Here is a 19,559-nt window from a genome sequence, read left to right on the forward strand (position 1 = left end):
TAAATGGGACAGTATCAATGAATTTCTACTGTATAATAGTGAAATATGATTGTAGGTGCTTGACAGGTGTATAGGGTGCCAAAAAGTGCCAAGGAATAAATGTTCCTAAAGATTTTGTTAGTCTATTGAACAAAATTTAGTGCTACTAAAATATTTTTATATGTAATACATGCGAGGAAAAGTCACTGTTGAAACTTCTGTTGACTCGTAGCTTGGATGACCTACTCAAGGAGGCACACAAGAAGAAGTTCTTATCTGGCTCCTGGAACTTTATACTGCAGCATTTTACTGCCCAGCTCTACCTCCACATGGCCACCTTGGTGCTGAAGAACCCCGTGAAGGTGTGCTCTTGTCATTTTTTCTTTTGTATTCTGTTCTCTGACTGCACAGTCTGACAGAAAATGCCTGTTACAGCGGACGTTTGTCAATTAAATTCCAACAGGACATGGTTTCTACAGACTAAATTTTCAGTTATCCTGCCATATTTTAAAGAACCTGTTTCCCAGAAATATTGCTGACAGGAGTATGCACTATAATTTGGGAATGGATGCTGTGCCAACAATCTTTTGAGTCGTTTGACAACCAAAGCGCATATGTTGGTGCGAGGGCACATGGCGTATCCATGCAGGGGCCCTGAGAGGGAAAGTGAGCGCACGGCTGCTCCTCCTCTGCACTCACATTTTGTGCTTGAGGTTGTCCTGTATGTTAGTGCACACCCTCAAGTGAATGTACAGTAACTATACATTCAGTTGAGGGTGTGCAGCACATGCCGGGCAGTCATGCGTTTTCTATAACAGTCCTCTGTGGGCTCTATCTTACAAAAGGTGGTTCGTCACAAAGTGCTGCTTACTACTGTGTTTGTTTACTAGAAAAGAACTGCTTATTTAAAGGATGACATCATGGCTGTCTCTGTCAATCAGGGGCATGATCTTTTCCATTTTGCATCTCGTGTCACATTTGTATCGATTAGTCACTTATCACCTAGGTCTCCTTTCCAATTGGTCTGGAAAGCAGAAGCATCATACTGCTAATAATAATGAAAGTGGTTGCATATATTGTAGCCAAAGTTACAGTGATGTTCTGCTGGTGTCATTGCAGTGAGTTTAGCTTGCGGATTTGTTATTTCTGACCCACCGTGGTTGTTCAGTGGCTATGGTGTTAGGCTGCTGAGCACGAGGTCGTGGGATCGAATCCCGCCTACAGTGGCCGCATTTCGATGGGGGCGAAATGCGAAAACACCTATGTACTTAGGTTTAGGTGCACGTTAAAGAACCCCAGCTGCTCAAAATTTCCAGAGTTCCCCACTACAGCGTGCCTCATAATCAGAAAGTGGTTTTGGCGCGTAAAACCCCATAATTTTTTTAAAATCTCTAGCACGTGAACTAGGTCTTTCCGTGCCTTTGCTTAAAACACCGTCGGCCATCAAAAAATGCTTAGAAACCCCAGTACGGCCTCCTGCTTACGCATGCATAGTCATTCTGATAATGTCAATGTTTAGTCACTCAAGTGGTTACATTTTACTGGGTTTGTTAACGAATGATAAAGGTAAAAACAGCACTCAGTGTACTATGATGAGTATCATGTTTCCTTTAAGCATAAAATCAATGTTCGCCTTTATTCTACTTTGACATGGTTTTCATTTGACTGCTGCGCCTTCGACTGGTGCTGATAATGAGTCTCTCTACTAGGCCCAGGTTGAAAAATCTTTGTACACGGTCATATAATGTGCCTGTTTGAATGTATCTACAGCTTCATGTGTACTGCTGCATGTAAACAGCATGTCTACTCCTGTACAAAGTTGCAAATGTGTGGGAACGGGTGAAGGTGAGTCAGCGTTGTTTTCAGTACTTGCAGGATCTTAGAAATAGCGGCCTTCCGAGTGAATGGATACTGTCGCCACTGTAAAGAATGTAAGCCATGTTTGTGTCATGTGCATGCACAGTGTCTATCAAGTGATGGCATTTCTTGAGTACTGTGGCCAGTGTGCTTGTCGTCACGATCTCAACACTTTTAATGTCAGAACTCAGTTTGGAAGCCCATGATGTAGACACACCACTCTGCATTTCACCTAATCTGTAGGTGAGCTGCAACTGGCAAGTGGCACACCGCTGGGCTGCAGCGTTGCTACTGAATGCTTATGCAGCGCATCCTCCTAGTGCCCTGTCCCAGGAAGACTGGTTCTTAGCACTGGATTCAGGGGAGCGAAATCTTTACCACAATATCTGCCTCCGAGCACATCACCGGCTTTCCGTCTCAGGTGAATAGCACTTTGACATGCCTCTATGCTGTTGAACCTCCTCATGGTGAACACAGCCACCGACTGATCATTCGGACTCGGTGGGGACCGCTGAAAAATCTGAATAATTGGGGGACCAAAGTACGAAATTCTCCAGAAAATATGTTACTTTAATCTATAAGTGGCCAACAAAGATTGTGAATGCATTGCTTCATGCACATGCAATTGCGTGCACTGTGGTCAGTCCTTATTTTAATCATTGTCATGCTGTCACTACAGATAAACGAATGTAGTCAGTGCATGTATTGAATCTCCATCCTGTATCTCCATCCTGTATCTCCATCAGAGGTTGACCACACTCCTATAGCCCAATTATCGCAGGTTACTTTGCAACAGTCGTTGTCTGGCACTTCCCTCATTTAATTGTCACCCTTGTCAGCGCAGCCACCATGTGTGGAGTTGATGCCCGCTAAAACTGTTTTATGATTCTAAGTGATAAAAATTCATAATTGCGTTCAAAGAGGTTGTCTGGTACCATGTTACTGTTAAACACATAATGAAACAAAAAGTTTATGCAAAAAATGATGGAACTTGCACAGCAAACCATAGATAGAGCGTTTACAATTTGGTGGCTTGGCTTGGCTTGTCTCGTAATTTGGGCGCAGTTGTTGACTACTGTGTCAACTAGGCTTCACTAATTTTGGTTTTGGAGAGGTGCCAGCAACATAGTCAGCAGTGAATCAAAGCAAAAATGTCCTACTTTCCTCATGACTTCATGTCCGAATCATGAAGCGGTTACACAGGGAGAATTGGAAGTACTGAACTGCACGTTGTAAGGTGTCAGAAATTTCAGTTCTTATATGTAGTCTGTGAAGCCAGTGGCGGTGCCACAAAGCTGTCCAGATAATCACGTATGTGTGAATTATTGGTCAGCATTTGAATTACCACACATGAGTCTTCTGTAAGCAAAATTCAGTTTATAAGTTCATGTCAAAAGCTAATTTAGGGTTGGTGTGATTTGTGTGTAAAATTAGCATGGCATTAAAGGGAACCATGTAGAAAAGAAAGTGAATAAGAGGATGCAATACAGCATTGGTTGCTGCCTATTTGTTGCTTGCCTGTCAAACCACAAACAAGTGGCACTGCACTGGGCCAACACAATATGCTTTGTGTTGAGCTTTAGCAGCTTTTGTTAGCAGACACATCTAGTAACAGTGGGCTTGCAGATTTAACCTCCATTTAGTATATTCAGAGAGCAAGCCATGATGTATACATTTGGAGCACCGCTGCTTCTGAACTCAGCACTGAAATGGATCAAGTGGTAACCAATATTGAGTTGGTACTATTCGTGTCTAATGAAGGGCGAACAGTAGAGTGCATAACTGAAGGTATAGTGCATGCCGTCCAGTCATCACCATTTACAGGCGCGCACATCCAATTTGAATGCACTGTGCGAAGATGCTTCCGATGTACTGCAATGTTTTTGTTTCTGTTCTAGTTCTCTTTTATTTGAAAGCAATAAAAGATGACAGCGCATTAATGATGACTGTGCAAACTGTACCAGGTGCACCAGTGTTCATGTTTCGTTTGGCACCGACAACACATACAATTGTTAACATACTTGCCTTATACTGCGATATTTTAGCTTCTGTTTCCTTTGATTCTTCTTTTCTCTCTTTCAAACAAAAGAGAACCAAAGCAGAAATGAAATGGAGTAGCATCACCGTGCAGTGCAGTCAAAATGAATATGTGCGCCTGTCATTGGTGATGACTGGACGGCATGCACTATACGTTCATTATACTCTCTGCTGCTTGTGTTTCATTGGTGTCGATAGCACCTAACGTCTCACCATATACTGAACATTCCTATAGTGCACTTTAGTTATGCCAATGCATCACAAAGCACCGAATTGGCTGTATATATATCTTATCTTTTTAATCTGTTCTAAAACTGTAGAAACAAGGCAGCAGTTCCTGTGTTTTAAGCTTGCATTGGTGCAGTAATCGTTGCAGTGATAATCGGCTAAGTACACTAGGCTACACTCGCTCCACTGTGGCACAGGAAGATAGAGCAGTAATAATAAGGAGCAACACTTTGTGTCTTGTTCTCCTTCTTGTCTGTGCTTTTCTTGCTTTGTTTCTTGCTCTCTTTACTTCAAGTGTTTTCTGATTTCTTTCTAATGTCAATATCTCCCTTGCCCGTTTGTTCAGGTCACATACTGCACATTCTTTGCAATGCTGAAGACAAGAGTAGCTGGCTTTCTGACATAAAGCAGGAAGTGTGCACACCCGAGGTGAGTCACTCCTGATATCAGCCAGATTTTGTACACACTTCACGCAGACAGTGTCGTCAGAGCTGTCAAAGCAGTGAGCTAAATGTATTGTCTTTTTTTCCCCTTTGCTTCCTTTCTGTCGTCAACCCATATCCTTGAACCTGTTTTTGGTGCCGAATCAAAGGAGGACAACGCTGGAAAGATGTACTAAATTAAGCATGCTGCTATAGTAGCATTTATTATTCTTGTAAACATTATGCCCGCAGGCAACTGACAAGTTTTTTGCAGATTAGACTTCAGGTTTCATGGCATTTGGCTCACTGTTAAGGATACAGTCCACTGTTTATACCCATGCAAAAACTTAACACAGAGTGAGGTTGATGGCATAGAGTTTCCTACAAAAATTACTAGAGGGAACTCTGGCACTAGTGTCTACGGGAGCTGCAACGAGAATGGTTGTCCCAGCATGGGAATTACGGGAAGTACATGGATTTGCCTAAACTTCGTCCTTTTTGGCTTCAAACGGCTTTGTGACTTTTGAAACTCGTCATTTTCAACAGCGTATTCCGTAATAAATAATTCAATAAACATCATTAATATTGCCCTACGGCAGGATTCGAACACAGGAACTCTAGCACAGAAGCCTGATATTGAAACCATTAAGCCACGGACGCATGCATCGACAAGCGAATGAAACGCCCTTATGAATTTATCGTGGGCATGCCAGTGCCTTGAGACGCTTGGCGCGTTTCGATTTGGCCACCTGGACAAGCTCAATCGTTGCAATTAATAGCAATTGTACGCGTTCCCGACGTGTTCTGCACTTCGAAGAATATAGATTGCGCTGAAATATTTGACAATAAGATTTATATAGCCTAATATACAAAGCTACAAGAACGTCTGAATCCACAAGCATGAAGATCAGACAAATCCATGTACTTCCCATCATTCCCATGGTAGGACAACGACTGCAGCACCAGAGTTCCCTCTAGTAATATTTGTAGGAAACTCTATGGTTGATGGTACACTCTCTTGTAGAAGTGCTTTCTCAGAAATCTGTGGACTGATGTGTGTAGAAGCATACTGTATTGCTCCACTTGCACCCTACTTGTTTTTTGCACCTTCCTTATCCCACTTTTCGAACCTTTCTCAATAGATGTATGGAATTTTTTTGTGGAAAGCTTTGTGAAGCCATTTGCTCCCACTTGGCCGTTTCACTACTTTCTCTACTCGCAACCCTGTTAGATAAATATATGAACTTGATTTCCACATTGAATTTATATGTGCATAACTGGGCTCCAACTCTAATGCTGATTCTTGGTAAACATCAGCAGGCACCTACTGCCACTTTTTTTCCTTTCATAAGTTCACACTTATTTCTTCAGAAGTTATCAGATAATTTGTTATTATTATTAACTAAATTTACAGCTGTATAGTCCAACTAGAATGAGGTGTACATGTGTAATTCTGATAACTGAAACTTGTGGCAGGTGTGCCTTTGCTTCTTGTTAAAGAGTGTAATAGGGTCCAAGTTTCTCAAAATAAGCAGTCCCAATCTAGCTGATGTTTCAGTTAATTTGCCAGCAACACTCTTGATTGCAGATATCTGCCATGAAGCTCAACTTGCATAACAGGTAGTTTGGTTAATTAGTTTGGTTAACTTGTGAAATATTTAAAAAGGATGTTCCCCGAATTAGCCACTTGTAAAAAGAAAGAAAAGAAAAGGCAGTTTAAGTTTTTTTATGCTTAAAAATAGGATAAAACTGGATTTTAATTTTCTCAAGTACAGTAACTGCATGAACAAAGCTGCAAGCAGAGTAATTTGAGTGTGAATTTATCCAACAATCACTGTTACTTTTTTGATAAAGTTTCATTTGCATTACGTCGTTTAATGAAAATTCCTCTGGTGGTGCCTGCAAGTCACTAGTATATGTCAGAGAACTTGATTTAGTAGTTAGGGAGCTGCACCACACATGTTTAAGGCTCTTAGAATCTCCCAAGTAACCAGTGATTAACATAGACAGTATGCCACTTGGAATGAGTCAAGGCTCTTGTAAAACCACTGTGGTCAGCCGCTTGTAGTTTTTCTAAATAGAATGGTAGTTTCTTGTTGTGCTTTTTACCAATCCATCCTCGCGCTTGATACCTAGACTTCACGTGTAGGAGCCAATAAAATGTATTACAAAATTTGTGCAAAATGACATGTTAGCACCCATAAGCTCATTGTTACTTCGTTTAATGTGCATGAAATCCTGGACTTTGTGCTTATTGTTTGCAGAGAACTAAATCACAGGGTACATTATGAACTTTAGTGTACTTCTCAGAAAGTGAAGGTGTGGGTTCGAGTGTGATGTCCTCTCTTTATTATTATTATTTCTCTTCCTTCTTTCTTTTTGTTTATTTTTCTAGCTGAAGTGAGTATGGAGTGAGGCAAAGAAATAATACTTGGGAAAGGCTGTTCAACTTCAGAAGTGAGAGTGAAGGAAGTACAGTAGAACTCACTTATAACGATACCAGTTTTAACAATATATCCAATATAACAATGAGCAGCTGATGCGCAGTCAACTTTTGCAAGTGTTCTATGGTAAAATAAACTGCTTACTACAATGCTCCCATGCTGTGTTATTGGTTGTAACATTTAAATCTGGCTATTCGGTGTGTGCAACGAAATAAAGAACTCAAAATCCTTCAGGAGAAGGAGGGGGGAATAATGTGTGCCACTTTGCCACAGCCACCTTTCTGCCATGCCCCCCGCTTGGCACACCATCATTGCATTGCCACACAAAAAAATGTTTTTACCACAACCAAGACTGCTGGACCATTCTTTTTTAAACAGTTTATTTTCTTCTTCTAATGTGAACCACATCGTTACTCTTCTTTGTGCCACAACCCCACACGACATGCCTTCATCGCATCGTCGGCCTCACACACTCCGCTCCAGTCTCCCTTCCACCCTCTCCCTAATATTGGAGAGTTGTAAGGGAGACAGGAGAGGAGCGATGAAGGTGTGCCGTACAAGGCGTGCTGCATAAAGGTGGGTGTGGCAAAGTGGCGTACCTTTTCTTTTTCTTTTCGGGGATTTCATGTTCCTTTTCTTTTTAGACACCTAGTAGGCACATTTAATTGTTATAGCCTATACTGCGGCACGGAACCATTGTAGTAAGTACAGTAGAAAGTCGATACGTTTCCGTTACGTACATTTTCCCGCTGCCAACGTTAGCATTCGTGAACAAAAACAAATAAAAAAATTACCCAATAGAGTTATGCTCTTTTTTTTCACCGGTTCATGTGTTCCCTTAAAACAAGATTTTTCAGCACCAACGCTCAATACGTTGCCAAACTGCAATCGGATAACGTATTTTCCGGCCACTAGAGCTCATGTGAACAAGAAAATGTGCGAGGCGCACGTAATCGAGAACAGTATGTAGCCGCCTGCCACGGCAGCTTCACCGCAATGCTTGCCCACCAATCTCGCATGAAAATGCTGGTGCGCACTCAGTTTCTCATTTCGGTACCAGCAAATCTCCTCTGGGGTCGTTGCACATGGCATTCCCAGCTATCGCAGCCAGTGCTATTGCGATAAGCATCTTCATCTATTTGTTTCACAGCATGTGGTGCTGTTGGAAACGTAGCGCACGTTTTTAATAGGCGATAACCAAAACGCTCTGCCGTTCCCTGGTGCAAACTGTGAATGTGCATGTTTTCTGGCCTCTAGACCCCATGCAAACAAGAAAATGCGGGAGCACCACCGATGCGCGTCGCGCCGGAGCAGCACCGACCAATGCGCCGATGTGTGTCAAGCCGTAGCACCACCAGCTCGACGCGCATCGGCGTCTCGTGCCGCGACACTTCGCATTATTGAGATTTCAACAATAGTTTAGTCTGTCTGTACGTTTTCCCGGTTAGTACGTTTTTTCTTGCATTTTTTTCCAGAACATCTAAACGAGGTTCTACTGTAGTTTATTTTACCATGGAACACATACAAAAGTTCACAGTGTAGTAGCTGGTCATTGTTGCATCTGAGTATTGCTAAAACCTGTAATGCTATAAGTGGGTTCAACTGTACTTCTTTCTTTCAAATTAAAATGGTTGAATTTTTGTCACCTCTGCTTTTCTTCATGCAGCCAAGGTATAACAATTATTGATTGTAACAGTGTAATTTTCTTGGCACTTGAATATTTTTATAAGTGAGTTTGACAGAATATGATTTAGAAATTCAATATGTGGGAGGAAGACCAAGAATGAATGTATTTTCCAACCTCTGGCCAAAAAGATCAGTAGACTGCAGATGGTGTTTTCCTTGTCTGCTTTACTAGTTATTACCTTCTATTGCATTAGAAATGCATGCCCAGATGTCGCCATTTTCATAGTGTGTATGGGACACAAAACTTTACACAAATTTCTAAGTGCGAATGATGAACAATATTACATTGGTCAGATCATCCAGTTCCAAACTGCACGTTGCCACAGGGCCGTGAGTTTGAAGTCAATGACAACAGGCGTGCCAAGAATTGTTTTTCACCGCCTTATTGCGAGATAAAGCTGTGGATGAGATAGCCTGATGTACTTCCATCGTCATCATACAGTCATTAGCCCTGTTGTAGTCATGCCTTCTCGTAACACTGTCGTACCATCATCATCGTTTCAGAAATGTCATAAATTTGACGTCATGCCATCGTCATCATAGTGCCTTCTTCATTCTATTGACATCATTTCTTGTCCGTCATTCCCTCCTAATTGCGTTGTCGTCATTCAGTTGTGATTATGCTGCCATTGTCATGCCATTGTCGTTATAGCATCATTATCATAACACAGTCATTGTCATGCATTTATTGTCATACCGTTGTTGTGATACTGTCATGGTCATTTGATATTCGTCATTCCAGCTTAAAGATGTAATTCTCAACACACCTTCATCGCCATGCCATTGTTGACATGCCATAGTCCTCATACAGTTTTTGTCATCCCAACATCTTTTGTCAAAGAAAAGCCTTATTCTGCACAAAATTCATAGAAAGAGCATTACTAACAGCTGTCCAATTTTATTGCCTGCATAGCAATATGTAGTAAGAGGTGAAAGGGGGAAAAACAGATAAATTTGCATGCATGTTGCTCCCACAATGGCAAAAAGGGTACATGGCTAGCATGACGCCTGTGTTACTATGATAAGTAAGCAATTCACTATCTAATAATCCTATGAATGGGATGCTAACACAGATTCCTTGGCACAAATGTATGGAACGCCTCATAAATCTTTTGAGCCCTCTGGTCCTTACATTTTTCCACAGTCACATCTTAAAGAAATGGGTGCACTTGCACAAAGAACAGGCACCAGAGCAGGCACCAGGTGACTACCAGCAGAACAGCGCATCAAGTTCGCGTGTTTGCAGGAAGTCATTTATGCATGTGAAATCTACCTCTTGTGAATAATCGTCAACTTCTTTTCCTATATCCTCCTTCCTAAAGAGTAGGCAGGTGTTGTGCCCCTCTTGGGGATAGCTGCCAGCTTCTCCCTCCGTATTTCCTTCTCTGTCTATTGCATATTTCTGTTTTCGTACCCAATAATATTCTATATGTGTATGGCCAGTATTTTGACAATAACAGAGTACTCGACAGTGCTTCTTTTTTGCTCAAAAGCTAATGAGTCGAATAGGGCTGGGCTTGGGCAGGCCAGGCTTGGGTGGGCTAACACATGGGCACTCTTGAGCATGGGCCAGGCCTGAAAAAATTACCTGTGCTCTAAGCAGCACCCCTAGGGAGATGCTGGGCGACGTTTAATTCCAGAACGGTGCAGTCTTTCAAAAATGAGGTTGCTGTTGTACCTGTTTGTCTTTGATCATTTGGGAATTGTTTCTGCTGCCATGCATGTACAGCAGTGACTCAATTTAAGCAAGGAATGTAACTGAGGAAAAGAAGGACTATTCACAGTTTCTCGAATCTCTGCAGTCATGTAAGCTATTGCTGTTGCTCCTTTGCACTGTAGATGAAATTGCATATTTCTTGCTGACTGTTACATGGTGCAAAATTACCCAAATGTTACCTCTTCATGGATAGTTGTAACATTTCAGCTGTCCACCCTCAGTGCCAGGCTGTCCCATGTAAGATGTTGCCATCTTTATCTGCTAGTTCTTGACCAACAGTAGTAACAATGGCTGTTCATGTTTGTTTTGTATTGCTTTCTTTCTTGCTCTTTGTGTGCTCAGGTTCGAAACAGGATTTACAGGAGCATTTTTGATGAAAAAGGCAAGACTTCATGGTTCCTCCAGGACACAACTTTTACCAATTGTACTACTGAATTTCCCTCACCTGCAGCTCTTTATAAACATGATCAAGGTAAGTGTTAGATACTGGCCCAGGGTTTTGGCTATGCATTAGCGTGTTCATCTGGGATGTACAGTTAGCACCTCACATAAAAGAAGCATATTATTTGGATTGTCACTTTATTCAAAGCTCTAAGTCTATAAATATCACTTGATTTGAACACTTACATTTAGTCCAATGGCAGCATGTTCAGGGCAAAGTGTCATACAATGAGAAGAGGCAGTCAAGAGCATCGTATTTCCCCATAGAAATTGCTAGAGGTAAATCTGGCGTAGTTTCCATAGAAGCTGCAAGCATGGCAGTTGAGCCAGCATGGTTAGTACATAGATCCGCCTCAAGTTTGTTCTTCTCACTTAAACTATTTTGTGACTTGATCATATTCAACAATGTTTAACAACATATTCAACAATAGCCATTAATACAGTCAAACCTTGATATATAGAACACAGATATATAGAATTATTGCATATATCGAACACTTTCTATATCATCTAAAAATTGCATGCATTTTTTTCTTTTTTCTTTAAAACGGGGTCGAACGTAAAATGGATATATCGAACTCTGTCACCCAAGACCACGTGCACTCTGTTGACTGGTGGTGAACTTTCCCGCAACACCCTCGAAGATCTCAGTGGCTTGATGGGTGTTTCCGACTGCTGCGCGCTATAGCTGCACACATCGATCACACCGAGGGTGCCATTTGAACGTAGCATCTTACGCATGCGGCAGCTTGTTAAGTTCGACAACGTCAGCGACGCATTGCATTTGCCGCACTGACTCCTCCTCGGTGCCGTGCCCTGCACTTGCTGTGCCTAGCGAGGACTGGCGGTTTGCAGCGCTCGCTCGCTAGGCTCACTCATAGATGCCTTAGTAGATGCCACATAATACGTTGTTACTGACAGTTCAAAATAATTTGATTGACGGACCTGGAGATCACAGCAGAAATAGTGGCCAAACGATGACGCTGCCAAGGTTGATCCCGCAAGTGCTGATGTTGCCCCACTCCCTACTTCAACCTAGGCTGTAGCTGCTTTAGCCCGTCTATGCCTCTACTGCAGCGCGGCACTGTCGCTTGACGATCGTTTAGACGATGTTGAGGACTCCGTGTTTAAACACGCAGCTGCCAATAAGAAGCAGGCTACACTGCTGCAGTACTTTCAGCCAAATAAATACATAAATACTTTGTGTGAAGCTTCAAGTGAGCATTCACTGCACCACAATTGGGGCGCGATCGGGGATCGTTGTTCGGAGCACACATTCAGTTGTGCCGCGCGCAATTGGTATAGGTTGCGCCGACTTTGCATGGCGGACGAAGTCGGCGTGGCCTAGGCTTAATCAACTGCCCGCTTTCGGCTGACAAAGTCGGTGTGGCCTTGGCTAATTACGCGATGTACAACCGAACTCGCATTCCAAACAACGATCCCCGATCACGCCCTTGGTTCATTGAGGGATTTGAAGAAGTTTTCTATGCTTTTTTATGTGATTTTATGTCTAGAATTCTGGCTAGGTAGAAATATTTCATGATCACCACGCTGTTCGATATATCAAGGTTTGACTGTATTTATATTTAACATTATTCACATTCAACAAATATGGTATGAATGCAATTATTGGCAATGATTGTGCACATGCAAAAAGTCTTATTCTCTTTATGCATATCGAAAAATATGATTGCTTGTAAAGTTAGACCAGCAAAGGCAGATAAAGTGGAATAAATAGGTCCAGAGTTACCTTCAGTAGTTTTAGTGGGAAATTTTGCGGAGAGAATAGCCTTGTTCTTTAAAACTTTTGTATGCTGAGTTTGTGTTCTGTTACGCCACAACCATGTGTGATATGTGGGTAATAAATGCAAGCAGTTTTAAGTTTTCACGCTATTTGTTGCATTCACCAGTAAATTTCTTTCCTGTGTAAAGTGGAGCACAGTGTAGGCTGTGTTCAACAAAAGCATCATTGGTTGCTTCAAATTATTTTATTTGCTGCAAAACAATAATTCTTTTGCTTCAAAAGTTGCTCCAAAAGGTCAAATGTGACCTCCATCAGTGCTAATATGTTTGCAATGGAATGACCATTTTGACTTTTGTGTAGGGCCAAATCGAAACATTGTTTTGAACTAACTCATCCGCAGAGTCTCAGTGGCTGCACCCTTCATCCCTTGACCACCTGGCTTGGTTGGCACTCCAGTGGAGTTATCTGCAGGACAAGAAGCATGCGGTCATCGAGCAGTGCTTCGAGGTAAGCTGGGCTGTGTAGCCAAGCACATTTCACACTTCTTCCATACAGGGCAGCGATCACTGAGCCACGTGCACTTCTTCGCTGCAGCTGCAAGTGTTTGAGAAGCTTCCATTGAAGCCGCATTCATTCACATCTGGGGCCGCCGAAACGTTGAGCCAAGTGGACGTGCAAGCATTTCTGGAAGCAACTTGTTATTGCGCGAGTCAGGCACTGGGTCGCAAAGCCTTTCCTCTCGGCCAAGGGCCCTTGGCACTTCCACCTCATGTTGGAATGCAGCTGTGCACGGGTTCTCAGGCCGACTGGTGGAGTGCCGCATACCACATGTATGCCAGCAGTTGCAGGTGAGTGTGCTGTCACTGCGGCCAAGGCATGGCCGGGGCTTTGAAATATTTATTTGTTAGGAAGTCCTTTTAGTATTTTTCAATGTATAGACTTCAGAACTGTTAAAAACATTGCCCATCTGCATTAGCAATATTTAATACTGTTATGCCACTTTCTGCTATTCGTTGGGATTGAGTGTTATTCTAGAGAAAGCACTAGACCAGCACTGATACAGGTAACAGGGTTTGTAGAACAGTGTACGGATTTACTGCTGTTTATAGTTATGTGCATACCTGTTGCTAATAAATAGTGGTGTTTGAATAGCTAAATTTTAAAATAAAATCAGCATGATGAGACCTTCCAATATCAGATTGGATAAATATTATATTTTAATGTCTAAACAAGGTAAAATAGAAAAGTTATGTGGTTTCCTTTTGAGGGGTTGGGAGGAGGGAAGAACAAAAAGTCTTATATGCATAATTTGATACAGTTAGTGCTGTTCACAACTGGACATTCAGTCAATTGAGTAGCTCATAAATGAGAAACATTTGAAAGGTTATAATGTCTTATGCATTCTCATAATGATAGTAATGAAAGGAACAGCACATCGCCAGATGTATATACATAGCATTACCAAACAAAGTGTAATGCTAAAGCACTGTGCCCCGTTTAAGTAAATCCAGATATTGCGAGATTAGCCAAATAACACTTGCCTTGTATAAACTAAGTCACCTCCACTCCCCCCCCCCCCCCTCTTCCACACACATGCACTGTGGGGTCTGATGTGGGGTTCTCACACCGTACTCTTGGGACAAAGGAACGACAACACAGTAGTGCAAACAATCACAAGGGCATTTATTGCACCTTTCATACATCAATGCCTGCTAGCCGAGTTGCTATCCACAAAACATGCTGATGGGCGCGCGACAAATCTAGAAGTCCGACTCACCGCATCCTCGCGAGCGAATATGTTCGCTCCATGCTGGATCCCAACGCCTGGTCGTTCGCGTGTATAGTCACGCGAATCGTGGCGCGTTCGAAGGCGGCCACGCGAGGCGGTCTCGCAGAAGCATGGGTGGCGCGCACGTGGGAGACGTCCCCGCCGTGCGTCGACCCGCCGGGAAAGAGCCGCGCTGCACGTGCAGCACGGCCGTCCCGCAGGCTGTCTCGAACCCCAGAGAGCGCCTTGTCTTTCCTGAACGCAAGTAACCGCGCAGCGGCGCGACGCTCGCGCCATCTCTCGCACCACGCTTGTACCACTCCAACGCCGTACCACGCCACGCCGCGGCCCACGCGGCGACGCCGCACGAAGACGGGGCTATGCGGGAAAACAAGCTATCAGGGGAGGCGCGAGGGTCGCGCATCCCCACAGCACACACAAGCCTTTTCTAACTTTTGCACTTATAAGTACAGTGTGCTGAACCCCCATGCAACTGAACATTGTTGGAAAGAATTGTGCTATGACAGGAGAGGCGGTTCTGCAGGTGGCGAGAGTTTAACTTAGCTCAGCAAAAGAAAATCGGAGCAGTGGCATGGAGCAGTTCAGCTGCAGTATGAGAGCAAATCTTATCAGGGAGAGCTTAGTTTTAGCCAGTGCAGCAGCATGATGGGTGAGCCTATATCATGACATCACAGTGTAGGATTTTTCAGATGTGCAGCTGCTCCCTTGAGGGTACGCATTGCTCTAGCAAATAGCCCGTCATTCTACGCTATTAGCGAGTAGTAACAGCTGCATTACACATTATTAGTTTCCATCACATTCTTAATACTATATTACTATTTATTTAAATGCGATTAGCATTTTTTACCTACTTCGGACTTTTATCATCCATCTATGTAGCATCTTACACTGACAAAGGGGCTAAAGTTGTCTATCAGCTTGGGCCACTAGGTATGTGCTAGTGGTTGTGATCGTGACGCTGTCGGGGTCGTTCCAGCTTCGTAATCTGAATCTCGTCATGCCGTTGTCGTCTTCATGTATTTTATGCTGATCAAGTGGCCAAGTTGTCTAATAGCTTGGGCTACTAGGTATGTGCTTATGGTCGTGATGTCCTGACTGTTGCATTGTCAACATTCCAGCTTTGTCATCCGACTCTCGTCATGTCATTCTCATCACACTGTCATTGTGGTGCAGTCTTGGTCGTACCATCATTGTTACTCTATTTCACTATCTGACTCTCGTCATGCCGTCTTTGTCACGCAATCATCATCATCTGCTTGTTGTCATCCCATTGTCCTCATACCGTTGTTATGTCATTGTCAGGCATTTGTTGCCCTACCGTCGTCGTGATGCCGTTGTGATCGCCATTCCAGCTTCGTCATCCAGTTAGTGTTACACCGTCATTGTCACGCTGTTGTCATTATACCTTCGTCATCACTTCAAAAACATCATCCTATTGTCATAATGCTGCCTTTGTCGTCATCAACAGAATTCTAATGGGATTATGCTGCTACTGTCATCTCATCATCATCATTGCATCTTTGTCATGATGCAACCCGCCGTGGTTGCTCAGTGGCTTTGGTGTTGGGCTGCTGAGCACGAGGTCGCGGCATCGAATCCCGGCCACGGCGGCCGCATTTCGATGGGGGCGAAATGCGAAAACACCCGTGTACTTAGATTTAGGTGCACGTTAAAGAACCCCAAGTGGTCAAAATTTCCGGAGTCCTCCACTACGGCGTGCCTCATAATCAGAAAGTGGTTTTGGCACGTAAAACTCCATAATTTAATTTTTAATTTTTTTTGTCATGATGCAACCATTGTCATTTCATCGTCGTCATGCTGCCATGGTCGTGCCATTGTCATTCCAGCTTTAAAACTTCTTTTCTGGGTGGGTCGGTGCACACTTGAATTGACAAATGTAACAGTGCTAACACATGCAACCATGTGTTTGCGCTGTTACATTTGCTATTCCGGCTTTGTCATCTAGTTTTCATGATACTATCATCAGCACTTCAAGAATCATCATCTCATTATCATCATGCTGTCATCATCATAACACCTTTGTTGTTTGTTCAATGTCATTCCTTATTCGCCACTCCTTCGCCGTCATGTTATCATGCTCATGGGCGACCTTGTTAAGCGAGTGCCATAGCTAAGTGGGCTGGTACCAGCGACAGTGTAAGTTACATATTGCCAAAGCAACTGAAGTCTCAGAATGACCACTACAGATTTGAAATAAACGTGACTTCAGCAGTATGGTCTGTCGCAATATTGCTTGAATGCTAATTGCATTACCATTGACAGTGATTGTGAGATTGGTTCTGCCATAATTTCGTTACTTTTAATATACCTTCTGTTGCTTTTATATTCATGCTAGCATTATACTTATGTAAATATTAAGTGTGTTTCAATAATAACATTTTCAAATCAAGTTCAATTTGAGAATTTAATACAAATGGCTTTTGGATATTCAATTGCCTATATCATATTGTTTAGTTTTTCACCAAATGAGCATGTAAAGTTTGTGTGAAGCCCGGTAAAAGATTGAGGCTTATTTATGTAATTTATGCACTCATACAATGCCCTTCACAACTGGATGTCCTGTTAACAGCCGAGCTTGCAAATTAGGAACAATTGCTTTATATATATGTAGCACACCATGACAATGATGGTAGTATATAGGAAAGGGAATGGCACATCACCAGATGCACCTAAAATACTGCGTTGATTGGAGCAAAGTGATACTGCAGCATCACACATTGTTTTAGATGGATGTAGTCAGGGGATACTAGTTGAATAATAAACTGGTTTCCGTAAATGCCTGTGCCAAAGTATGCGTAAGGCTGAAGCCTCGTTCTGTTCACGCTGCTTGGGTAGTAAAACTGAAAGAAGGTGGCGATTAAGTGAGGCAACTGCCGGGCACTTGTTGTTGTGAAGGAACTTGAGATCATATGGTTATTGTAGTGTGGTCAGCCTCTATTAAGTTGCAGTGGATGGAAGTTTGGTGCATTTAGAGATCGTACTATTGCCCGTCTGTTGTGACAACCATGACAGTGGTCATAATACAGACTGATCTGGTCGCATGAAAGCATATATATATATGTGTGCAGGAATGTGTTGACCAGCTTTTCTGTCAGTTTTTGAAATGAAGGCTTATTTTCTGGTGAATTCAATATTTTGGACTCCTTTTAATTTGTAATTTCAGGCAGCCCTGTCGATTCTGAATTACTGGTCAGCAACTGTATTGCATGCTGTGCTGTTCACATCATTGAGCACAATATTCAAAGGGGCTGTCTTATAATTTTTCAGTTGCCTTGGAGTTTCAAATAACAAGGTTCCACTGTATATCAGTAGCCTGAATGTGAGGCATTCTTGTTTAATGATTGGGAATTATTGAGCAGAAGTTATCAGCCCTTTGTGTTCACTCTGGAACCGGTGCCTCTGCACTACCAATCGCGGTTCTGCTGCTGTAGGATCAGTTGGAGCAGTCTTCACTTGCATCGATTTCTCTCCCTCAAGACTCCAATAAGTGTTGTACCTTATTGTCAAACAAAATTGAATATTCAATAATTTCAGATAATGAGTTTTCTAATTGAACCGAAATAGCAAGAACAATTTGGTGTTTATTTGAAATATTCAAATTTCTCACACCCCTAGTAAGCATAGTACTTCCAATATCAAGAGCTCGACGTGTTGGCAACATCTCATTCCTAGAAAAATCATCCATAGTTGCAGAGGAGCCTTAACATGTGTCCATTTGCCTAATGGTTCAGGTGGTTCAGGTTTCCATGCTGTCAGTTTCGATTTTGGTTTCATTTTTGGTGCACTGTGGCAGACTGTGGTAATGATAATGGCACTCTCAATGGAGGTCTTTCAAGTTTGCTCTATGGCACCTGTCATGCCTGACTGGATGTACGTGGCTGCCACATTTCTGTTTCATTGACTGCCTTTTGTGCAGGAGCGAGATGGCTGACGTCAGGCGCATACTGCAAAGAGGGCTTGAAGTCATTCGGGCAATTGGAAACCATGGCATGGACCTTTCCCTGGTTGTTCACTTGGCCAGGATATTTGCCAACAAGGTTTGTGTTGACATCATAAGTGGGCAAATGCCCTCATTTTTTCTTTTCCTCCCTCATCCTCATGATGCAAGTACCATACTCACCTCACCCTCACGTGGAAAAATTTGACTGCCCTTTCTCACCTTCGTCCTCATCTCTAAAAAACTATCTGCCCTCCCTCACCCTCAGCACAAAAAAACATTAAGCTTTACCCGCCCTTCGTCATCCTAATGCTGAAAAGGCTGCCATCCTTCTGTTACCTTCATTTTCTACAATTTCAAGTAAAAATTTGCTTGGCCCGTGAGCTTAGTTTACAAGACCAGTTGTCTAGTGCCATTCCTATCGTCAAAGCGTGCCACACAATTTTTCTTTTAGGCGCTTGACCATAAGTCGGCAAAATAAACATAGCTCCCTCAGACTCCAAGACAGAGCAAGCAGAGACGGTGGCCATAGCGCTGGCCATCGCCGACCATGACTGCCACGCGGTGCTGTGTGACCCAAGGCAGGCGGTGAAAAATCAGAAGAATAAGAATGGGCTGGGGTGCGTTTGGCAGGCATTCTCAGATCATGAACAGCAGGTTGCCATTATCCCTCAAGAGAAAAGTGTATAACAGCTGTACCAGTACTCACGTACAGGGCAGAAACCTGGAGGCTTTCGAAAAGGGTTCTACTTAAATTGAAGACGACGCAACAAGCTATGGAAAGAAGAATGATAGATGTAACATTAAGGGATAAGAAAAGAGCAGATTGGGTGAGGGAACGAATGCGAGTTAATGACATCTTAGTTGAAATCAAGAAAAAGAAATGGGCATGGGCAGGACATGTAATGAGTAGGGAAGATAACCGATGGCCATTAAGGGTTACGGACTGGATTCCAAGGGAAGGGAAGCGTAGCAGGGGGCGGCAGAAAGTTAGGTAGGCAGATGAGATTAAGAAGTTTGCAGGGATAACATGGCCACAATTAGTACATGACCGGGGTAGTTGGAGAAATATGGGAGGCGCCTTTGCCCTGCAGTGGGCGTAACCAGGCTGATGATGGTGTTGGTGGTGGTGGTGGTGGTGGTGGTGGTGGTGGTGGTGGTGGTGGTGGTGGTGGTGGTGGTGGTGGTGGTGGTGGTGGTGGTGGTGATGATGATGATGATGATGATGATGATGATGGTGATATTCAGGACCGGCAT

At 43.0% G+C, this 19,559-nt stretch overlaps 1 protein-coding gene across 10 annotated transcripts in view; it reads left to right on the forward strand.

The window, feature by feature from the left end:
- LOC135901762 (platelet binding protein GspB-like) overlaps window positions 1-19,559 on the forward strand; it is a 115,868-nt gene that overhangs the window by 55,843 nt on the left and 40,466 nt on the right. For all 10 annotated transcript variants that reach the window (XM_065431610.1, XM_065431609.1, XM_065431604.1 and 7 more), the window contains 7 exons: window positions 212-341; window positions 2,080-2,257; window positions 4,448-4,530; window positions 10,713-10,842; window positions 12,956-13,062; window positions 13,150-13,403; window positions 18,282-18,402. In XM_065431610.1, the coding sequence (XP_065287682.1) occupies window positions 212-341; window positions 2,080-2,257; window positions 4,448-4,530; window positions 10,713-10,842; window positions 12,956-13,062; window positions 13,150-13,403; window positions 18,282-18,402 (1,003 nt within the window). The remainder of the gene's footprint in view (window positions 1-211; window positions 342-2,079; window positions 2,258-4,447; window positions 4,531-10,712; window positions 10,843-12,955; window positions 13,063-13,149; window positions 13,404-18,281; window positions 18,403-19,559) is intronic.

The sequence above is a fragment of the Dermacentor albipictus genome, chromosome 1, assembly GCF_038994185.2.
Source record: "Dermacentor albipictus isolate Rhodes 1998 colony chromosome 1, USDA_Dalb.pri_finalv2, whole genome shotgun sequence".
NCBI lineage: Eukaryota > Metazoa > Arthropoda > Arachnida > Ixodida > Ixodidae > Dermacentor > Dermacentor albipictus.